Below are 23,257 nucleotides of genomic sequence, written 5' to 3' on the forward strand. Positions count from 1 at the left end.
CACAGTGCGCAAGCCCCAAGGAGTGGTATTTTTAAGCTGCCCATCTGTAGTCTTCCAAGTGGCAGACCAGACAGGTAGGCCATTGGCAACAGCACAAGAGTCAGTATGAATGTACTATATTTCACCAAGGGGTCAGATTTTGTTCAGGGAGTGGATGATGGCCTTGAGTTCTGCCCACTGAGTAGAGTGACCACTTCAGCTTTTGGTTTTACAAGGCTTATGCCTGGTGGAATGGTAGCAGAGGCAGCCCGAAGAGCCCACCAGCTGTTAACTTAGCTAAACATCCCAGCAGCCTGGCCCAGGCATTTAGGGAAACCACTGTGAACTGAGGGCCCTTTTGAGCCAGTGACCTTACTTCAGGTAGTGAAATGGGTTATTTAGTTCACTCCCAAAAGAGTAGCTGCCACTTTTTCACATATACCTGATACCATGCTAGGGCCCAGAAGCTGGGCTTTTGAATATATAATTTCCATTTGAGCAGGGAGGCTTATTGGGTCCCTTTTACCTTGCCAGACACTGACTCCTAGTTGAACTACGTGAAAATGTAAATGTCACGTGGTAGAGTCACAAGGCCTCCATGGGTCAGGCATTCAGTTTCAACAAGAGCTTAAGAACTGCTATTTTAAAAAGGGGTGTACTAAGTGGCTGAGTCAGGCAGGTGGCACTATTGTACTTGGAAACAGTCTCTCGGGGTAGTCCAGCAGCTATGAAGTCTATATAAAGTTGTGATTGTCCTTTCTCCTCCTGGGATTGATTCTTTGTTGTTTCTGCTGGACCACCTGGGGGTGTCTATGTGTGGTAGTCTCTGAATGACAGTTTCCCTCTGGGCTTCACAAACATTGACAGCATTCACAGTATAAGCATGTAAAATACCAATACCAGTTATATAATCAGAGCCAAAACAATAAACCATTAAATCAGTCAAGTTTGAGTGCCTTTTCCTTAGGAGCCCAGATCAAGGAACATGTGTCAGACTACAACACAGTTATCAGGAGACTACTATCACCTACCAGGAGTACAGGGAGAAAGAGGTGAGCAGTGGGAAGAAATGTAAGTATTGACCTTTTTCTTCTCGACCCATGGGCCCTTACGAACTTCCTCTTCCAGAAGCTGTGTGTCAGTCAACATCCCACCCATGACAGTCTCCAAAACTATCAAGAACTGTAAAAGTCTAAGGTATGATTTTACCTGACTTACAAACTAATAAGTTAGCCTTTTATTCTTTTATGGATTCTGATAGAAGACATAAGACAGAATCCTGGGTCAAAGACAAATGACTTTACTGCTCATGACATAGAGCAAGCAGTATAAGCGTTACTATGCTTGCCCCCAAAGTCCCACAGGGGGTGACAAAATATGGACTTAGATGGATCCTACAGAGTTGGCATATGTTTCTGTTAAGGAACACTGGGCTTGGGGAAGCACTGTTTTATAGTAAGCAATAAAACATACTTGCTCCCTGTCCCCAATCCCAAAGGCAAACATTACCTCATTCCTCAAGGTTGCTCACTGCAAACACAACCCTGAGAAATGGCCCAGGTAAAGAGTGGTCAGGACCTTGCATTTTTTGCTGGTCAGACCAAGAAAGAACATGCAAGGACTCACAGGGCCCATGGCAGATGGACTTTACTAACAGTTTGATGTTAATTTTTTTGTAATCTTCAAGATACATTAGTTTCTATAATTATAAAAGTTGACATCAGAAACCAATGACAATAAATTTTAAACATTACAAAATTTCCTTTAAAAGATGCACTAGTGAGTTATATTATAGTGAGTCTAATAATGCCATAAAGGAATAGATAATTCCTATATTAACTCATCCAGAGTAAGAATAATATGGCTGCCTAATTTACTTTATGAAAGTAGAATGACTGATAAAAATTAAAGATGTCAAATAATTTCAATAAATGTACAGCTATTCATTTATTAACACAGAAACATGAAAACAAAATGAAAGCAATCTTAATTCAAAAGCAAATTAAGATAATCCCACACCATTAATAATCAGTAGTTTTCCTCAGAATTGAAAAGAAGGTATAATATTTCAAAGTATTTTGTAATATATTAGTATGTCCAATGAGAAAAACCTTGTATCCATCCCAATAGTTGAAAAAATAGTTGATAAAATAAAGCAATTATTTCTGCCTTTAAGTTTTAAAAGCAGGTGTGAACAGAGAAACATGCCATGTTATCTGATCAGAGATTCAATACAACACAGATGTAAATTTTTCCTAAATTAACCAATACTTTTAACATAATTCTAATTAAACCCTAACAAGGCTTTTGGGGAAGGGGAGCTTGGGGAGGAAAAGGATTCCAATGTTGACTTAAAAGCATCAACAAATACAAAGAGCTAAGGCATTCTGGAGGAAAAAAGAGCCACAATGAAGAAGAAATCCTCCTGTCAGAAACTGGATAATAAAGCAATAAATATTAAAACAGTATGGCACTATTATAAGAAATAGATAATGGAGCAGAACAAAGAGCTATGAAATAGACCATAATGTAAATATAATGAATACAATTGACTAGGTACCTGAGGAAAAAAATCTGGTTGGATTCTTACCTTTTGATGAAAATAAATTATAGATAGATTAAAAGTTTAATGTAAAATAAAAGGAAAAACTTTTAGAAAGCTACAGAAAGAATTAGTAAAATCTCCCAATCAGGTTCGGGAAAAACTGTTAGTATAAAAACAATATAAAAGTCACATACACAGGAAAATTTGGCTACATAAAAATAAAAGTCTTTTGTATATGAAATTCAATACAAGTATAAGAAAATGTTAGAAATGGTTTGTTAACAAGTGAGTTAAGTATTAATATGCATAAATATATATTACTGTTTAATAGAGCTCTTTCAAAATTAAAAAAACTACTTTATTATTTTTTAAAGTATAAATAATCAGGCAAAAAAATATACTGGTAGTATTACTCTAAAAAATCACTAATAAATTAATAATTTACTTCTGATTTGCCATTTTTTAAATTAAATACTTGCAAAAAAGCAAAAAAAATAGTTTTGAATATAGGAAGCAACCTCATCTATTGTTTTGATTACTTTGTTATTCCCCAGGTATATATTCAGTTTATATTTAAAGAGCTATAGGCCAAATAAACTCAGTTTTGCATGTTTATTTCAAAAAACAAGTTATGCTTATATGAAACATTTCATATATTTTATGTTATTTTGGCACAATTTATATGCTAAAATCAAAAGCTAATCAAGACAAAACATTCTCAGATATATTATGGTTTTCAATACAAATCACATTCTTGAATATACAATGTCTTAGAATATTAAATTTTTTTATTATAAGAAGTTTCTGCTATTGAACTCTCCTCTCTATAACCACTTCTTTCATTATAGGCTATTATTAATTTACCTTGAAGCAGCTTTCTTCAGCAGCTTTTTAATCTCATTAATTTTACAGGTGTGCTTCTTATGAATAACCACAAATGCATTACAACCATCTGGTGGTGGCTCATCAGCTGCAATCTAAGATTTCAAAGATTATATTTAGCTACAGCAGTTGATAATTACAATATGATTTTAAAACCCTCACACATTACTTTGATTAAAATAACTCATCAACTACTATTAAGTTATTGCTCTAATTAAAGTAAAAAAACATCTATACGTAGGCAGAATCTAAGAAATATTTTAATAAAATCAACTTTATCCTAGGAAAGACATGCTTCATAGTTATTGAAAAAATTCTATTAAAATTTTATGATACATTTCAATTATTTGTCCTCATAATTTCCTTATCCCAAATAACTACAAAAATTACAGAATATATTCAATTACATTATAATAAATGACAACAACAATAATATAATCAATGATAGGCTATGGAACCAACTATAAACTTGTAGATCATTTTGAACTAAAGATGTTCATATTAAAGAACTCTATGTACATTGCTAGCGTGCCTCTTTGTCAAATACAGATTGGGTATTTTTACGCACCTGCTGAAACATCTGAATAGCTGGGGAGTATGCCCTTATAGAGAAAGCAAACTTTAAAAGGTTGATGTGTAAATTGTCTAGAAACTGTCCAGCTTTCTTCAGGATTAAGTTGTAATAAGAATAATCTGATTCTATAAAAAGAAGTCAAAAGAAAATAATGTTAGCATTTTATAAACTGCACATTGGCACATCTTCCACCGTAAGGCTAATTTAATGTCATATAATCATATCTGAAGTTTGGTTATGGATAATGCTAGAGAAAAATGGAAAAATCAAGATCTCAGTTCTATAATCAACTTCATTTTGGATCTTCCAGTAATGTCCAAGTAATCAACATGAGACCAGGTGAAAATAATCTTGCCATTAAAATCTATTTGGAAACACCAACATTTCAGACCAACTTACTCCAAAGTTGTGGGGTTATATTACAAGGATAAGATATAAGTCCTACCTACAAGGTAGAAATTAAGAACAGCAGAAAAGTTAAATAATATGATTGTTAATGAATTTTAAAGTACCTGTATGAATAAATTCTACTGAGATTTAGTGCCAATAGCCAAGTATAATTAGTGTATCCAGAATACTTTTAGGAGACAAAATTTGAACCAGGTCTTCAAAACTAAATGTCATCTTGTCTGGAACTTGAACAAACTAACCTGAGCTGCGAGTTGCCTACTATAAACCCTATTCAAAGAACTCAAAGACATAAAGGAGAAGGAGGGATCCTAGAATTTAATTAAAAATTCTCCAACACCCCTGGGGAGACAGAGATCACTTGAATGGGAGAAGGCAGAAAAGTGCAGCCTAGAGCTGAAGAAGACCTGGTGGCACTAACGGGGATAAGCAGGGCTGGGGAGAACTTTCTGTCTGTGCCCTTTTCCTTTCTCTACTCTTCCCTGGGTGTAACCATTGACTGCATTGTGTCAGAAAACTGTAATGCCATTCCAGGGCCAGCCAGAGATGGTAAGGTAATAACAGGGCAGCTCTGGAGTCCATTTGGTATAGGCATCCATAGAGGCTGGCCTCTAGACATTCTCTGGTAATTTATTCTCCTCTACATCTTGGCACTGGGTTATCAAGTGATAGAAATTTCTCATACAAAAGAACAGAGTTGAGGTAGATGAAGAGCAGTTCCCTGTGGATATCTGATGTGAAAGGGATAACAAGAAGAATGTGGTTACACCAGACTGCAACACCAGATACTCTCTTTCTGAGAGGAGGAAAAGGATGTTCTGACTGGAAGGAGACATTTTGGGGTTGGCTGGAAGACTGGGTTGTTTGCTGATTGTGACAATGTTTACTATTTGCTCCGAAAGTGCTGGGCCCTTGACCCTCAGTTCCTCTCTTTACCACAACCCATTCAGGGTACAGGTGTTATCTGGCCCTCCAAGTTGTCCTGTGGGAACTGAGGCTCAGGCAACCAGTGCAAATATGGGACATTGTGGTTATTGCTTTTGTTATATGTAATAAAGCCTTCTTCTGTCTCTGAATCAGGGGTCTCAGGTCATCTGTCAGCATCCATGAAACTAATCTGTTATCTTTGCAAATAGGGTAACATCTCAGACCCTTCACAGTACTTGACAGATCTGACAACAAAATGGAATGCTGACAAGATACGTGGATTTCTGGAGAATAAAAGACCCAGTCCCATGGTCCAATTAATAGGATTTGAGGAGAGTGCTTGAGAAGTAATAGTGGATATTCTGACAAAACTGTACAGTCAATCAGGCAATGAGTCATCTTAATTTTGCTGCCTATTAATGAAGAGAAGAAGAAAAGGTTATAGGCCAAGGGAAATAAGTTCAAAAATATCTCCCAAACAATGTCTTAGTGGCACCTTATGACTAAATTCCTCCTACAGTCCAACTTGACAATATTAGATCCTTTCAAAGATGACAATAAAAAGTCTCAGAGTTTAGTTCAATAGGTCCTGGCTGATATAAAGAAGCTATGAATCACTCAGGAGATTTCCTCTGGTCAGTTATAAAGTCTTTCAGCTCTGATCCAAGAGTCTTATGTTGTCCATCTGATTCCTGAAACTGTGGCAAGCTAAGTTTTTAGCTTGCAAGCAGGGTAAAAATTCCAGCCCCTTCACAGCTCTTGACAAAAAGCTCAGAAATGAGATGACCAAAAAAAGAGGGAGATATGAGAAGTTTCCTGAAAGAATACAAATAAGAACTAGAAAGAAAATAATACTAGAAAATACAGATTAAATTAGAAGGAGCACAAGAGTAAACAGACACCGTGGAAAACAGTAGGAGAAACAGAATACGCAGAGGAAAAGTGATAAAAATGAAACAAATAAAAAGGAGAGAAGGGAAAAATGACTTGAGAGTAAATGACAAACACAGAAGTCAGGCAAAGGAGATTAATATATGTATACTTGTAGACCCTAAGGCAGAAAATCAAGGGAATGGAACAGAATAATTAAAGAAAACTATAATCCAAGAAAACTTTCCAGAATTAAAAATAATGAACTTACATACCTAAAACAAAAAAGACACAGAATGATCAGCATTGCAACATTCTCTAGTTTAAAAAACAAACAAACAAACAAACAAACAAAAAACAACTCTGGGGCTCTAAAGTTAAAAATCAGAAGTTTCGAATTCACACATGAACAATTAAGTATGTGAAGAACTCAAGGGCTATTTTTCCAAGAGTTATTCATGAGGCACCAACCAGAGAGCAAACTTTATATAACCAAGAAATAATTGCAGAAATTGCAGCATAAAGTCTGATTGTGAGCTCTATACCATCTCTACATCAATTCACAAAGAAGTCATTAAAAAGTATTTGTATAATTGTTTAATTTGGTGCCTCTTATTAAGCTATAAACCATGAAGGAAAGGATCTTTTCTATCATAGTTTTTCAACTGTACATTTCTACTCCTGGCATACAAAATAGACATTCAATAAATTTCTTTAATATTTAATAAATATTATAAATAAGTTTCTTCATTCTAAACAATATTTTCCTAATCCAGTTGCTTTAAACAGTTGACATATGAGAATAAGCATTGCCTCTTTCACTCTTAATTCTTTAACAAACTATAGATGATTTCTCAGAACTTGGGAGATATGGTGAGTTTTCCTCCAAGAATCAAAAAATAATGCAAATAAGATTCGTGTTCAACAGTAAAAGCAAAATAGAAAATAAATGTTATTTTAAATAATATTCTTAAAATACATTATAGTTACAAGGTCAGCAAGAAAATAATAAAAATTAATGTAATAACATCTAAAATATGACTACATCAGTCAAAGGACTGGTCACCCAGGGAAGCAGAGAAAAGTCAAAAGAAATGTGAGTAGTGCCTGACAACAGATACCAAATTTTGTCAAGGTCACCATCAAGGTTGTCCCTTATGTAGTAATGAATGTAGGATTCAGGAGTTTATAGAAAGTAAACTTTTATAATTTAGATGTAACTAGCAAGATCATCTCTATTATGAAATGGATGCATTGGGCTATTTTGGCTGATTTGTTAAATAACTAAATCCATGCTCACCAACCACCTGCTAAAAATGCCCCTTCAATATTTTCTGCCTTTATCTTCAACCTCAGCTTTTACTCAATTTTTGACTACTGGCACCTAATATTCAAAAATCACTCTTATTAAAAAAAATAAGTGGCAGCCTCCACAGACAGCTACTGACTCATCTTATTCCCTTCATAGTCAAAGGTCTTAAAAGACTTAATGACATGTAGCTCTACTGGAAGGGGACATTTTGGGGGTGGTTGGAGACTGGGTTATTTGCTGATTGTGACAATTTGACAAGAAACTCAGAAATTAGATAACCAAATAACAGAGAGATATGAAAAGCTTTACTCACATCTTAACTTACTAAAGTCTTGATTACTATACCAGTGAAATGGTTCTCACCAAAGGCACTAATAATTTCTCTGTTGTTAAAAGTAGTAGGTGCATAATATTCATATTACTTGATCTGTCTACAGTATTTGATAACAGCAATCACTTACAACTTAATATTCTCCTGGCTTTCATGATCTAATACTTTTACAGGATTTCAGCTACCACTACAGGTACTCTTCCTTAGTCTCCATTGTGTGCTGTTCTTCTCATCAGATTCCCTTAAACATTGCTGTTCTCAGGGTTCTGCCATTGGGCACTATTTTATTCTCATTCTGTGCCTTCTCCCTACAACTTAAATTACCGTTTTTCATGTTGATCACTCTGAAATCCTACCCTTTATCCTAGAATTTTTTTTTATCTAGATCTCTCACTCATATATCAGCTTACCGATATATTTATATTTGGATATTTCACAAGAATTTCAAATGTGGCACATCCAAATTCCAATTACCTTCTTCCCCCAAATCTGGTTCTTGGGTAAAAGTAACTATGTTAGAAAGTCTTAACATTTTTTGAAAATTTCTTCCATTAATAAAATACAAAAGCAACTTTATTTGTGTAAAAACCACTAAAATCTTCAAGGACTTTGAAAATGACATTCTTATATGCTGAGCAGCATGTGAAGAAGTAAAAATAAACAGGGATTTTGAAATCAGATAAGTCTTGGGTGACATTTCTCACCTCACAAAACTACATAGGTTAACTAATATGCCACTTGAATCTTGAAGCATCAATAAATATGTAAGCCTGGCAGAACCATATAAATTTTTTTAAACAGGCAATTCATTGCTTAAAAAGTCTTAATTTGCTGGCATATAATATAAAGTAATTGCATTAAATGGTATAAAACTAGTACTTGAATTCAAAAAGTTAAATGTTCAATATTTACAATTTTTTTAGGCAGGTGGATCACTAAGACATGCTTTAGTAAAGAGTATTTAGAAGGTCTCATGGAGATTCAACAATCTAAATTAGTACAAGTAACAGAGGATTATTAAATGTTTCCTCTAAGATGTCTTGAAAACAAATTCAGTAAAAATCTGCTCATTAGGCTGGGCGCGGTGGCTCACACCTGTAATCCCAGAATTTTGGGAGGCCGAGGTGGGCAGATCACGAGGTCAGGAGATCGAGACCATCCTGGCTAACATGGTGAAACCCCGTCTCTAATAAAAAAAAAAAATACAAAAAATTAGCCGGGCATGGTGGTGGGCACCTGTAGCCCCAGCTACTCCGGAGGCTTAGGTGGGAGAATGGTGTGAACCCAGGAGGCGGAGCTGGCAGTTAGCCAAGATCATGCCACTGAATTCAAGCCTGGGCGACACAGTGAGACACCGTCTCAAAAAAAAAAAAAAAAAAAAAAATCTCTGCTCATTAATATATTTCTCATTTGTACCATTCTTTTCCACATTTAACAAGGTCAGCAATAATATCACCACATGCATCAGACTCTGCCATTATAAATAAAGCCAATAGAATTTTATTTTAAGTGTTATTTATTTATTTTTTTTTGAGTCAGAGTCTCACTCTGTTGCCCAGACTGCAGTCCAGTAGTGTGATCTTGGCTCACTGCAGCCTATGCCTCCAGTGTTCAAGTGAGTCTTGTGCTTCAGCCTCCCGAGTAGCTGGATTACAGGCCCGCACCACCACGCCCAGCTAATTTTTGTATTTTCAGTAGAGACGGGGTCTCACAATGTTGGCCAGGCTGGTCTCGAACTCCTGGCCTCAAGTGATCTGCCCACCTCAGCCTCCCAAAGTGCTGGGATTACAGGCATGAGCCACTGTGCTGCGCTAGTAATTCTTACTTTAATACAATTTAGGTTCAACCCTGAAAACACTTGAAATACCTCCTTCCATATATGCTTGATGTAGAGTTTAGGTACTCCTGAGCTTATATTCCAGCTTGTGAATGATCTGCCACCAGATTGTCCAGGTATATCATTTCATTTAGGTATAAAATATGCTGATATATTTAAGTAACTTAAAATGAATTTGAAATTTACAGGAGTAATTTTTAAGATTGCGTCTCCAATAAAAAATAGCACTGAATAAGGCCAAAAAAGCATGTACTGAGAACAACATATATGGGACAGATATATTGAGGATTTTAGGTGAGAGACACGAAATTTGGTGTTAGGTTTTTTTAAACTATCTTGGATACCTGACATTAACCATGAAAACCTTACATATTAATCTAGCCTATTTTTACCTCAATCACCAAAACTATTAATAAAATTACTAGGACAAATATGAGGACAACAGACAGTAATTTCCTAATGACTTGAAAGTAAACATTACTAAGAGATTGAGGTTCCTCCACACATTCCATTCCGGTCTCTTCTACTCATTTGTGTTCCCTACTCCCTGGCTAAATCTCATCATTCAAACTCAGCTCCAGCATTCAGCACTGAAAATCCTGTCTTGCTCTCTCTGGAACACTGACTAGGTGCCTCTTTTATGTGCTTTCATGTTATGCACAACCCAATTAAAGCTCTTATCACCTAATAGTGTACATCACTGTTTTGCTGTCTCCTTCATTGTATCACGAAGTCCTGTGGATGTAGATCACAATTATTCATCTTTGTATTCCCATCATCTAAAGTACCTCCAGCATTTCTTATGACTAAAAAGCTTTTTCAGGAAAAAATTTTGAAAGGAAAAATTATTTGCTTTTGGAAATATTTCAGTTTAAAATGTTATTAAAAGTATGTCTCATCTCTTTATTTTTAAAATCTACTTTGTGAAATCACAAAATCACTGAACTTCAAGGCTACCTGAGCCAAACAGGCTTCAGTAAACAAGCATTTAAAACATCTGAAACTTAGTTTATAGTACATTTACACTCAGGAACAAAATAATAAACTATTTTAATCACCAATAGTAAGAAGATGTCTCTATATCTAAATGGCTGAAGATTTTACTCTTAAGGGATTCCATGCTCATGTCATCTATTCTAGTCTCTGCAGAGATAGGAAAATAACAAACACATTAATAAACACTTTAATTCTGAGGAAAATATACGTATATATAGGTATATACTCTCATATACATATAAAAACAGAAATTACTATCTTACAAATAGTGAAATGAGAGCATATTAGTTACCTGACTTTTTGAGGTATTAAAAGTTTCTTTAATCGTTTAAGAGTCAAAGTATTCTGCCAATAAAAATGCAATATACGTGTCAGTATACATTAGTCCAAACCCATAGAACGTATAACAGCAAGATTGAACCCTAATGTAAACTATGGACCTTGCGTATTAAGGATCTGTCAAGGAAGGTTCATCAACAGTATATATGTACCACACTAGTGAGGGATGTTGATAACAGGGGAGGCTATTTATGTGTAGGGGAAGGGGGAATATGGGAAATCTCTGTACTTTCTGTCCAATTTTGCTATGAACTTATAACTACTCTAAAAAAATTAAGTCTACTTTTAAAAAAGAAAAAAATGTACTATTACTAGATGCAAAATTATTATTTCAAAGAAATCTAGGTAAAAAGAAAACTATCTTAATTTTTTGGGGGGGGCACGGGGGAGACAAGGCCTCTCTCTGTCGCTCAGGCTGGAGTGCAGTGGTACAAACACAGCTCAAACTCCTGGGTTCAAGTGATCCTCCACCTCAGTCTCACAAAGTGCTGGGATTACAGGTGTGAAACACCACACCTGGCCAATTTATTTTATTTTTTTATTTTTCTTTTTTAGAAACAGGGTCTTGCTATACTGCCCAGGCTAGTCTCTGACTCCTGGGCTCAAGCAATCAATCCTCTGGCCTTGGGCCTTCCAAGTAGCTGCTACTACAGATGCACACCACCATGCCCAGCTAACAATTTTGACTTCTTCTTGATGAGAATGCAATATCCAAACATGACTAATTATATAAGGTATCTTATAATAAAGTATTAAAACCTTGTATTTTTGGAAACAGATGCTTAGAATGGTTTCTATTAAAACATATTTTCAAATTTAATGTTCGGATTTACTAACCCAGTGAAGCATTCACACTTAACCATTACCATTAAAAAATAATAAACATTACAATGTGTGTACATAAATACAAATCTTACAAGTTAAAATTTACACATCACCTACCTGTTTGCTTATAAATTGCTAATTCTTGCACAGTTTCCAAAAACTGCCAAAATTTTTCATTACTTTCTTCTGCCATAAATTCACTAGTAAAAAAATATAAGTAATCGGTTAGTAGATGGAATTTAAAATGGTTTAGATACTATAAACTGTACTCAAGAACCAGTTTATCTATGGCAAAAACAAAAACCCCTAAAAATTAATGTCAAATTACTAATTTCCATTTACTATAACACTGGAAAAAAACACACTGATTATTTTTACCTGAGATATCATTCTCAACTATAAACATATAATCATGTCAGGAAAAGGCTTCATGAGAAATTACTTTTGGCTTTTCCTTGTTATTAGCAACAATTAAAAAATTGATAGTTCATTCTATCTTGCCATATGAAATGCCACTGAGAAATACAAAAATTATAATTAAGATAGAACATTATATAAAGGTAAAAAGTAGAAAAAAAGACCACCTGTTTCAAAAACAAAAATTGGTTCTATAAATATTTTATAGAAGTTATATTATCTATTGCCTTTACTTGTGTAGAAAATCTTTTTTATTATTTAAAACAGAAAAGATCTTAATTTTAAAAACAGGAAATCAGTGTACTGCACTATGTCTTTGGCCATAAAGCCCAATGAAATTTTCATGGTATTTAAGAAAAAATGGCCAAAGCCATTTAAAGCCTTTCAGAAATAATGAAATAAATGAAAGATTTAGTTCTGCACAGAACAAAACACTAGACAGCTAAAACAAATAGGGTTAACTATTTAAGCTAGAAACAAAACAGCCACCATACAGATGGTGCTGATTATTTGTTATTGCCCACCTTACCTTTCTCTCTAGGCTTGGTAAACTTAAACTAATGCTTAAAATAAATGGAAAGTATTGAGAACATCCACAACACATACAGATTAACTAATTCTTGTGAGTCTGACATGGCCACTAAAAAGGAAAAAGGAAGTCAGAAAGACTGATTAATTCATCAACATAAACACGACAAGCATAGGAATTTAGAGTAATAAGTAACTTCAAATCAACACTGGGCAAGGCTTAACTGATTTGACCAAACAGCTACAGACATGCTCATATACTGTGCAACCACAGGTAAAAGACTTCTTCCAACTACCAGAATCTGTACATCTAACTAAGTCTGATCCTTCAAAGTGATCGCCTTAAGAAAGTGTTCCAGCTAACAAGGGAAGTGAAGGACCTCTTCAAGGAGAACTACAAATCGCTGCTCAAGGAGATCAGAGAGGACACAAATGGAAAAACATTCCATGCTCATGGATAGGAAGAATCAATTCTGTGAAAATGGCCATACTGCCCAAAGTAACTTATAGATTCAATGCTATTCCTAGTAAACTGATGGCAGCAGTGACCTGTCTAGAGTGGCAGCTGCAAAAACGCCAGCTGTAGCAAGGGAGACATGGCCAGGGTTGTGTACTCCATGGAGCTGCTGGGAGCAGGGAACAGGTGGAAGCCCCACTCACTTCTGAGTTGGTAGGGTGGAGGGCCCGCACTCCCCAGGTGCAGCTGTCCGGACCGGACATCCCTGTGCTTTTGGGGGCTGAAGGCAGGTAGGAGCCCATGCCTCCTACTGAGTTGGCGGGCTGGGAGCCCTGCACTCCCTGGGTGCAGCTGCAACCACCCAGCTGCAGCTGTGGACCAACGCATCCCTGCACTCTCAGGGGCCTGCAAAGCCCCCTATCCCACCACAGGCTTGAAAGTACCTGCTCCTGCTTCCTGGCCTCTTCCCTGCTCCCAATCCCTGCTTCAATTTCGGAGCAAAGTTGCACCTGAGCCTAGAAGCTGCCACAACCCGGCTGAGTGTGCATGTTTGGGGTAGTGCTGACATGCCAGCCCCCTACCACCTCAGCCCCCTACCACCTCAGCCCCCTCCAGACTTTAGGCACCAATGGGCATGGAAGGGAGGCCAAGAGGGCCTGGGAGCAGCTTGGCACAGGCCTGAAAGGTGCCCCATGATGTGAACAGCCTGGGTGCCATGGACATGGTAGATGGCAGGTTAATGGTGGCAGGGAGCAGATGGGCAAAAAGGGATGGGTCCCCGGTGAAGCCCCACTTTCAAGCTAAGGACAACCTGAAGCCTAGGGGCTGGGCTACCTCTTCCATGGACTGCAGTGAGAACGTACGGTGTTTTTGTCCCGGCCTACCCAGGGCCTCCCATGGACGAGTCAGCACACACTTACCCGCCTCTGAAGCCCATAAAAACCCCAGACTCAGCCAAACTCAGGCAGATAATGAGATGACCTGCCTGTGGATAGGAGCTACCCATTCCAGGTGTCCTTTCCCAGACATTGGGATGACCTGACTGCAGGTGGAAGCTGGCCACTCCATTTCTCCTCTCAGCTGAGGGCTGCAGACTCAACAGAATGACCTGCCTATGAAAAGGAGCTACCCACTCCATGTCTCTTCTCTAGTGACAGCTACGCTCATCAGGACGACCTGCCAGCAGAAAGGAGCTACCAACTTCAGTTCTCCTAAGAGCTGTACTGTCTCTCAATAAAGCACCTCTTTGCCTTGCTCACCTTCCAGTTGTCTACATGCCTCATTCTTCCTGAACGTGCAACAAGAACTCGGAACTCACCAAAGGGCAGGACTGAAAGAGCTGTAACACATACAGGGCTGAAACACGCGCCCCACTCACCACATTGCAGGCAATGAAAAGGAGAGAAGAGCTGCAGCCCTTTGGGGAGCCCAGACCTACAGGCTCCCTGAGCCAGAGCTGTGACACTCTCTTTAGGGCTGTGTGGTTCCTGGTATCTCCAAGCTTCCAGGTGCCACTGCATTCCACCACAGTGCCTGCAGTGGAAGCCACCTGCAGTATGCCTGGTCGAGCCACAGTCTTGTACAAAGCTGGTGCCTGTGCCAGTACCTGGAGCTGCCCACCCCACTGCAGCTGGCACTCCTGGCTGTGCGCAGTGGCCGGACCCCGTGCTTGCTCACACACTCACCGCCGCCCTGCACCTGGCTCCCCCTTGGCAGGTGTGGGATCCAGGCCAGTAACACAAGCCGAGCATAGCCTGCCAGGCCGAGTGGACAAAAGGAGCACAGCAGGCCCGAGCAAAACTTGGGCAAAGGTGCTACCAGCCATAGAGGTTTCCAGCTGGCAAAGCCAAAACCCTTATCACGGGATCCTTATCCTGTGACAAAACTACCACTGACATTCTTCATAGAATTAGAAAATATGAAAAAGAGCCCAAATAGCCAAGACAATCTGAAGCAAAAAGAACAAAGCTGGAAGCATCATGCTACCTAACTTCAAACTATACTACAAGGTTACAGTAACCAATACAGCATGCTACTGGTACAAGGACATACACATAGATCAATGGAACAGAATAGAGAACTCAGAAATAAGACTGCACACCTACAAGCATCTGATATTTGACAAACCTGACAGAAACAAGCAATGAAAGGATTCCCTATTTATTAAATGGTTCTGGGAGAACTGGCTAGCCATATGCAGAAAACTGAAACTGGACCCCTTCCTTACACCTTATACAAAAATTAACTCAAGATGAATTAGAAACTTAAATGTAAAACCTAAAATTATAAAAACCCTATAAGAAAATCTAAGCAATACAATTCAGGACATAGACACAAGCAATGATTTCATGACAAAAATGCCAAGAGCAATTGCAACAAAAGCAAAAATGGACAAATGAGATCTATTTAAACTAAAGAGTTTCTGCATAACAAAAACTATCACCAGAGTGAACACACAACCTACAGAATGGGAGAAAATTTCTGCAATGTATCCATCTGACAAAGGTCTAGCATGCAAAGTCTATAAGGAACTTCAACAAATTTACAAGAAAAAAACAAACGACCCCATTAAAAAGTGGGCAAAGGACATGAATAGACACTTATCAAAATAAAACATTCATGCGGCCAACAAACATGAAAAAAAGCTCCACATTACTGATCATTAGAGAATTGCAAATCAAAACCACAATGAGATACCATCTCACACTAGTCAGAATGGTGATTATTAAGAAGTCAAGAAACAACAGATGCTGGCAAGGTTGTGGAGAAAGAAACGCTTCTACACTGTTGGTGGGAACGTAAATTAGTTCAACCATTGTAGAAGACAGTGTGGCAATTCCTCAAAGATCTAGAGGCAGAAATACCATTTGACCCAGCAATCCCATTACTGGGTGTATACCCAAAGGAATATAAATCATATTATGAATATACATGCACACATATGTCCACTGCAGCACTATTTACAATAGCGAAGACATGGAATCAACTTATAACCCCATCAATGATAGACTGAATAAAGAAAATGTGGTATATATACACTACAGAATACCATGCAGCCATAAAAATGAACAAGGTCATGTCTTTTGCAGAAACATGGATGGAGCTGGAAGCCATTATCCTCAGCAAACTAATGCAGAGACAGAAAACCAAACACCGCATGTTTTCACTTACAAGTGGGAGCTGAATGATGAGAACACATGGACACATGGGGGTAACGACACACACTGGAGTCTGTTGGAAAGGTGCAAGGGGACAGAGAGCATCAAGAAGAAAGTTAATGGATGCTGGGCTTCATACCTAGGTGATAGTTTGATCTGTGCAGCAAACCACCATGGCACACATTTACCTATGTAACAAACCTGCACATCCTGCATGTGTACCCTGGAACTTAAAAGTTCAAGTAAAAAAAAAAAGTATTCACTTAAAAGTTATTCCCTCAATACATCACTGCTCTAAGCACTTTTGGAACTCTTCTGGAATCTCAGAGGCCATTTACTGGTAACTCATTATTAATCACTGAGGAGCAAACATCCTTGAGACCATCTAAACCAGTTATGCACCTGGTAAAAGGTAAGATATTACCTTTGAACAACATTTTTGTTTGTTTGTTTAAGACAGCATCTCCCTTTGTCACACAGGCTGGAGTGCAGTGGTGCAAACATGGCTTACTTTAGCCTGGGAGGTCTCAAGCGATCCTCCCACTGCAGCCACTTAAGTAGCTGGGACTACAGGCACATGCCACCATGCCCAGTTCACTCTTTTGGACAAAGTTTTTTTAAAGGTAACAAGCTGGCATTTCCAATTGTTCACTTGCCTTATAAAATATATGGCTCGAAATAAGTGTATTTCTTCAAAAAATTCTGCCCAGAGAAAACAGTTATTTCTACAAAGGGTGTTTTTATACGCACTAAAGAGTTTGACAGTAATTATAAGTGGAATTTCAAAAATATTTTCAGTCAGATCAACACAAGTAGAATAACTGCAGTTCAGATGTACAAATTAAGGTATGCATACTGTAAAACGCTAGCCTCTTCAGCCTATAACCACCTCTAGCCAGAGTCTTGCTCTGTCGCCCAGGCTGGAGTGCAGTGGTGTGATCTTGACTCACTGCAACCTTCACCTCCCTGGTTCAAACAATTCTCCTGCCTCAGCCTCCTGAGTAGCTAGGATTATAGGCATGTGCCACCACACGCAGCTATTTTTTGTATTTTTAGTGGAGACAGGGTTTCACCATGTTGGCTACGCTGGTCTCAAATTCCTGACCTCATGATCTGCCCGCCTCGGCCTCCCCAAGTGCTGGGATTACAGGCCTGAGCCACTGCGCTTGGCCGCAAATTTTATTATACTATAAATTTCTTTATACAGGGGACATACCTTATTCATCTTTGTTTCCTACATAAGACTATACTCAAGTTATGCACTCAAATTTCCAGGATGAACTAAAAAATATCTGTGTGTGTGTGTGTGTGTGCGCACGTGTATGCATTTATAGATTTTGGTTGGGAAGCTCAATTTTTGGATTTAAAGCATTATTCTTAAAAATTTCCCTCACTTGCTCCCACATTATTTTCCTTAAGTTCCTATCTGCCCAGCTCCTTCAACCTATTCAATGCTCTTCAATTCTTCCACTTCCACACTTACTCTTCTCAACCTCTTTGCTTTTCCTACAATTTTAAGAGAAACATAAACAAATTGAAGGAAAGCAGAATAACGAACTATATAAAATAAATTTTTTGAAGTGCAGTGGTTGAAGAAACTACAGGCTTTTGGCCTGCTATTCTCACATAATGTGTCACACACAGAAACAGATTTGGTTCTGAAAGAGAGGATCAGTAGATAAAAGGTATAGAGAGAAAGATTTTAGTTTATATAATAAAGGACCTCCTACAATTTTGATTTGTTCACAACAAAACAATAAGGCACATGAGGTAACACTGAGCATCCTCTCTGGATTTTCCAAGGACAAACTAGTTTCCACAAGTAAGGTATATTGTAGAGTTAATTCTGATGGTGGCTTAAAGTATACCTTTCCCTATAAAAAGTACCTTTTGTTGAATTAGCATTACTGAGTACCTAACTTTTGTGCACTGTGCCTTGGCAAAATAAACATGAATAAAAAACAGTTTTGTCTCTGAAGCTCACCTTTTAACAACAGAGATTAGCATATATGATACCTTACAATAAGGATTATTACGGAAATACTGGCCAAATGTTATGAGAGAATAATAGAAAGTTATTAATTTTGTCATGGGAAAGTATCAGGCAAGATAGAGTAATATGGTATGCCCACAAGTAAGGTATCAATGAGGAAGACTGTAAAAGAATGATATATTACTATCCTAGGGCTACCACACCATTACCCAAGGATCCTCTACACATCTTTCCTGGATAACGCCATGTTTATACTGGGCTTCTGATGAGATGGTTGAGTGGATTCATGAATCACAGGTCTAACCTATTCAGCAAGAGAAATTTATTCTCTCATAGTTCTGGAGGCCAAAAGTCTGAAGTCAAGGTTTGAGCAGAGTTAATGCAAAGATTCTAAAAGCTGCCCTTTTTTTGTTGGGGGCATCATTCAAGCCACCCTCTAGCCCCCAAAAGCCCCCAAAATCCACCTCCCCTACATAAAATATATTTCCCTTTGCCAACAACCTCCAAAAACTCAACCAATTACAGCATCAATTCTAAGTCCAAAATCTCATGTAAATATCATCAACTTCATTTACAAATTTTATCATCTAAATCATGTATGGGTGAGACTCTGGGTATGATCCACTCTGGGGTAAAATTCTCCCCTGTCCACCTGTGAAACTACAAAACAAGTTATGTTTCCAAAATGCAATGGTGAGACAGGCATAGGATGGACACTCTAATTCCCAAAGGAAAAAAATAGAAGGAATAAAGGGGTCACTGGTCACAGGCAAGTTCAAAATCCAGCAGGGCAAATTTCCATTATGTTTCAAAGCCTGAGAATAACTCTCTGTGGCCTGATGCTTCACCCTCTGTGCTGCCTGCCATGGTTCTGCCTGCAGAGTTATTCTTTCTTTCTTGAAAGGGCAGCACAATGTTTACAGCCAAGTAGCTCTATTAGTCCATTTCCTGCCTATAGAATTTTGGAAGTCCAACAGCCTTCTTTCATTTTGTCTTGTCTCTTTCGGTCCAAGCTGACAGTGTTTCTAATACATCCCCCAAAACTTTGTAAGACTATTGTATATTTCACCAAGAGCCACATCATTACACGGATCCTCCCCAGATCCTTCCTGGATATCCCCACCTTCTTTATATCAAGCTTCTGGGGAGATGGTTGAGGGGACCCATGAATCACATGCTTAACCTGTTCAGCAAAAGGTTGTCCTGCCAGGTTTCTGTCTTTCTCTCCAGAGCACACATTCCCAACACTGAGTTTCCTAGTTGTAACACCCTTTACAATCTGGATAGGCTGAGAATCTCCAAAATCATCAAGTGTTGGTTCCTTTTTCCTTACCTGTTCCTTTTTAAATTTATCTCTTTCTTCTCTCATTTTAATATAAGCAGCGAGGAGAAACCAAGCAGCACTTTTAACACTTTGCTTGGAAATCTTCTCAGCTCATATCCAAGTTCACCAGTTTCAAGATGTTTTCCACAAACTGTAGAAACCAAGTCAGCCGGTATTGTATCACTACATAACAAGGGTTACCTTTCTTCTAGATTCCAATATAATGTCTCTCATTTCCTTCCAAGCCATGGCCAGAACAGACTTCAATGTTCATATTTCTACTGAAATTCTCTTCAGGATGATATAAGTATTCTCTATGATGACAGAAGTTTTTTCAACTACGCCCTTTAATCTCTTCTAAGCCCTCAGCAGAATCACCCTTAATGTCCAGATTTCTGCAGTCTCCTCAAGGCAGTCTAGGCTTTTAATACCAAACTTCTCAAAATTATTCTAGCCTCTGCCCAACTCCACAGCTACTTCTACATTTTGAAGTATTTGTTACAGCAGCACCCAACTTTTTGGTCCAAAATCTGTATTAGTTTCCTAGATCTGTTTAACAAATTATGAAAAATTTGGTGACTTAAAACAGAAACTTATTCTCTCACAATTCTGGAGGCCAGAAGTCCAAAATCAAGGTGTTGGCAGGGCTGTGCTCCCTCTGAAGGCTCTAAGGGAGACTGTTCCATCCTGGTGGCTTCAGCTGTTCCTTGGCTTGAGGCTGCCTAACTCCAATCTCTAACTTCACATGGCCTTCTCCTTTTCGCCTGTGTCTTCTCTGCTTCTGTCTCTTAAAATGACATGGGATTTGGGGCCCATCTAGATAATCCAAGATGATCTCATCTCAAATCCTTACTTACATTAACAAAGACATTTTTCCAAATAAGGTAACATTCACAGGTTCTGGGAGTTAGGATGTGGACATATCTTTTTGAGGCCAGCATTCAACCTACTACAGATGCCCCTTGACTTAGATGGGGTTACCTCCCAATAAACCCATTAAGTTGGGTTTATTAAGTATTAAGTTGCAAATACTATAAGTAAAAAATGCATTTAATACCCTGGTAAACCCATAGTAAAGTCAAAAAATCCTAAATTGAACCATGATAAGTTGGGGACAATTTGTACAAGTGATGAGGTTTGTAAATCAGACTGCGGCTAGACTGTCAAGGACCTTAAGGAGCATAACACAGCAGTTCCAACTCTAAGACTCTCAAGGCAAATGTAAAGCCAGATACTGTAACAAGCAGTCCAAGGCTGGAAAAAGTTAGACTGATTTGGAGCTAAGTGTGAGATCAGATCTAGGCAAACAGTTAAATACTGGGGAAAGGATAAAGGAAGGGGATCAAAATTAAGCTAGAATCAGGTATTAAATAAAAACCTTTTTAGCCTCCCACTCAAATGGACAGAGCAGCATGTGGAGTCTTGAATTCTGAACCTTTGCTCCAGAACTGCTGCAGGAATAAATTAGAAAAGCCAAGAGAACCCACAGACCCTCTGAAGGAAGTGAATTGCTCCTGTAGGACCTGGGAGATACCCCAAATACTCTGAGTACCCAAACTGTGAGAGTGGGAAAGGGGGATTGTCTGCCCCTGAAAACACACTCTCACTGGGGAACCCGAAGGTGTATATCACTGGAGAAGATTCTGACCTTACCTGGGGCTGAGTCAATTTAGAGAGCCAAGCAAAATACAAGGGTAGAGGAAGTAGCAGGAAAAGCCCTGTGGGCTCTCTGGGTCCCCTAGGAAGCTATTTCTGCCTTGCCTCACAGGGGTCCTCGGGTAGGGCTGCCAGAGGTACTGGGAAGAGGCCACAGGGAGAAGGAAACCTCCAGCTGAACCTTGTAACAATTTCAAAGGAACAAGAAATCTCCTGGCCAGAACTTGGGAGAGGGCATGAATCTGGTGTGCAAACTCCACAGGTGGGGAAGCATGAGAGCCCTATTTGCATTTGCAGCTGGGAGGCTGGTAGCCTGGGGCAAGTTCTCAGCCCTGCTCGCCCACCACCTAAGTTCTCAGCCCTGCTCGCCCACCGCCTGGAAACAGACTCAGTGCTGTTGGGTGAGGCACAGAGGGAGTGAGACTGGCCTTTTGGGTTGCATGGGAGCTGGGTGAGGCCTGTGACTGTAGGCTTTCCCCCACTTCCCTGACAACCTGCATGACAAAGCAGAGGCAGCCATAATCCTCCTGGGAATATAACTCCATTGACCTAGGAATCCCACCCCCATCCCCCACAGCAGTTGCAACAAGACCCACCCAAGGACAGTCTGAGCCCAGACATGCCCTAGAAATGCCCCTATCTGATGGTCCTTCCCTACTCACCATGGTAGCTGAAGACAAAGGGCATATACTCTTAGGAGTTCCAGGGCCCACCCACTGCCTGATCCTCCCCATACTACCACAGCTGATGCTCTCTTGAAAAGGCCACCTCCCTGCAGAATGCCAACCAGCACAAAAATAGTGCATTAAACAACAAAAAATAAGGACCCTCAGAGAGTCCATTTCACCCCCCTGCCACCTCCAGCAGAGCAGGTGCTGGTATCCACAGCTAAGAGACCCATAGACAGTTCAGATCATAGGACTCTGTGCAGACAATTCCTAGTACCAGCCTGGAGCCTGTTAGACCTACTAGGTGGCTAGATCCAGAAAAGAGAGAACAATCTCTACAGCTCAGCTCTCAGGAAGCCACATCTGTAGGAAAAGAAGGAGAGTACTACATCAAGGGAACACCTCTATGGGACAAAAGAATCTGAACAACAGCCTTCAGCCCTAGACCCTCCCTCTGACAGAGCCTACCCAAATGAGAAGGAACCAGAAAACCAACTCTAGTACTATGACAAAACAAGGTTCTTTAACACCCCCCCAAAAAATCACACTCGCTCACCAGCAATAGATCCAAACTAAGATGAAATGCCTGATTTACCTGAAAAGAATTCAGATGGTCAGTTATTAAGCTAATCAAGGAGGCACCAGAGAAAGGCAAAGCTCAATTTAAGGAAATTTTTAAAAAAAGATACCAGAAAGGAGGGGAGAAATCTTCAGTGAAATATATAGCATAAATAAAAACAATCAAAACTTCAGGAAACAATGGACGCACTTATAGAAATGTAAAATAGAGTTTCAGCAATAGAAGCAAATAAGCAGAAGAAAGAACTTCAGAGCTTGAGGACACAGTTTTCAAATTAACCCAATACAACAAAGACAAAGAAAAAAGAATAATAAAATATGAACAAAGCCTCCAAGAAGTCTGGGATTATGTTAAATGACCAAACCTAAGAATAATCAGTATTCCTGAGGAAGAAGAGAAATCTAAAAGTTCGGAAAACATATTTGGGGGAATAATTGAGGAAAACTTCCCCACCCTTTCTAGAGACCTAGACATCCAAATACAAGAAGCTCAAAGAACACCTGGGAAATTCAACACAAAAAGATCATTGCCTAGGCACATAGTCATCAGGTTATCCAAAGTTAAGATGAAGGAAAGAATCTTAAGAGCTGTGAGGCAAAAACACCAGGTAACTAACCTATAAAGGAAAACCTATCAGATTAACAGCAGATT

At 38.8% G+C, this 23,257-nt stretch overlaps 1 protein-coding gene across 4 annotated transcripts in view; it reads right to left on the bottom strand.

Annotated features, from left to right (window-relative positions):
• The window catches only part of UGGT2 (UDP-glucose glycoprotein glucosyltransferase 2), a 252,929-nt gene that overhangs the window by 218,956 nt on the left and 10,716 nt on the right, over window positions 1-23,257 (bottom strand). For all 4 annotated transcript variants that reach the window (XM_063792284.1, XM_001139906.6, XM_016925458.4 and 1 more), the window contains exons 2-4: window positions 11,943-12,025; window positions 3,975-4,105; window positions 3,389-3,501 (exon numbers count right to left, since the gene is read on the bottom strand). In XM_063792284.1, coding sequence (XP_063648354.1) covers window positions 3,389-3,501; window positions 3,975-4,105; window positions 11,943-12,025 — 327 coding nt within the window. The remainder of the gene's footprint in view (window positions 1-3,388; window positions 3,502-3,974; window positions 4,106-11,942; window positions 12,026-23,257) is intronic.

This window comes from Pan troglodytes, chromosome 14 (assembly GCF_028858775.2).
Source record: "Pan troglodytes isolate AG18354 chromosome 14, NHGRI_mPanTro3-v2.0_pri, whole genome shotgun sequence".
NCBI lineage: Eukaryota > Metazoa > Chordata > Mammalia > Primates > Hominidae > Pan > Pan troglodytes.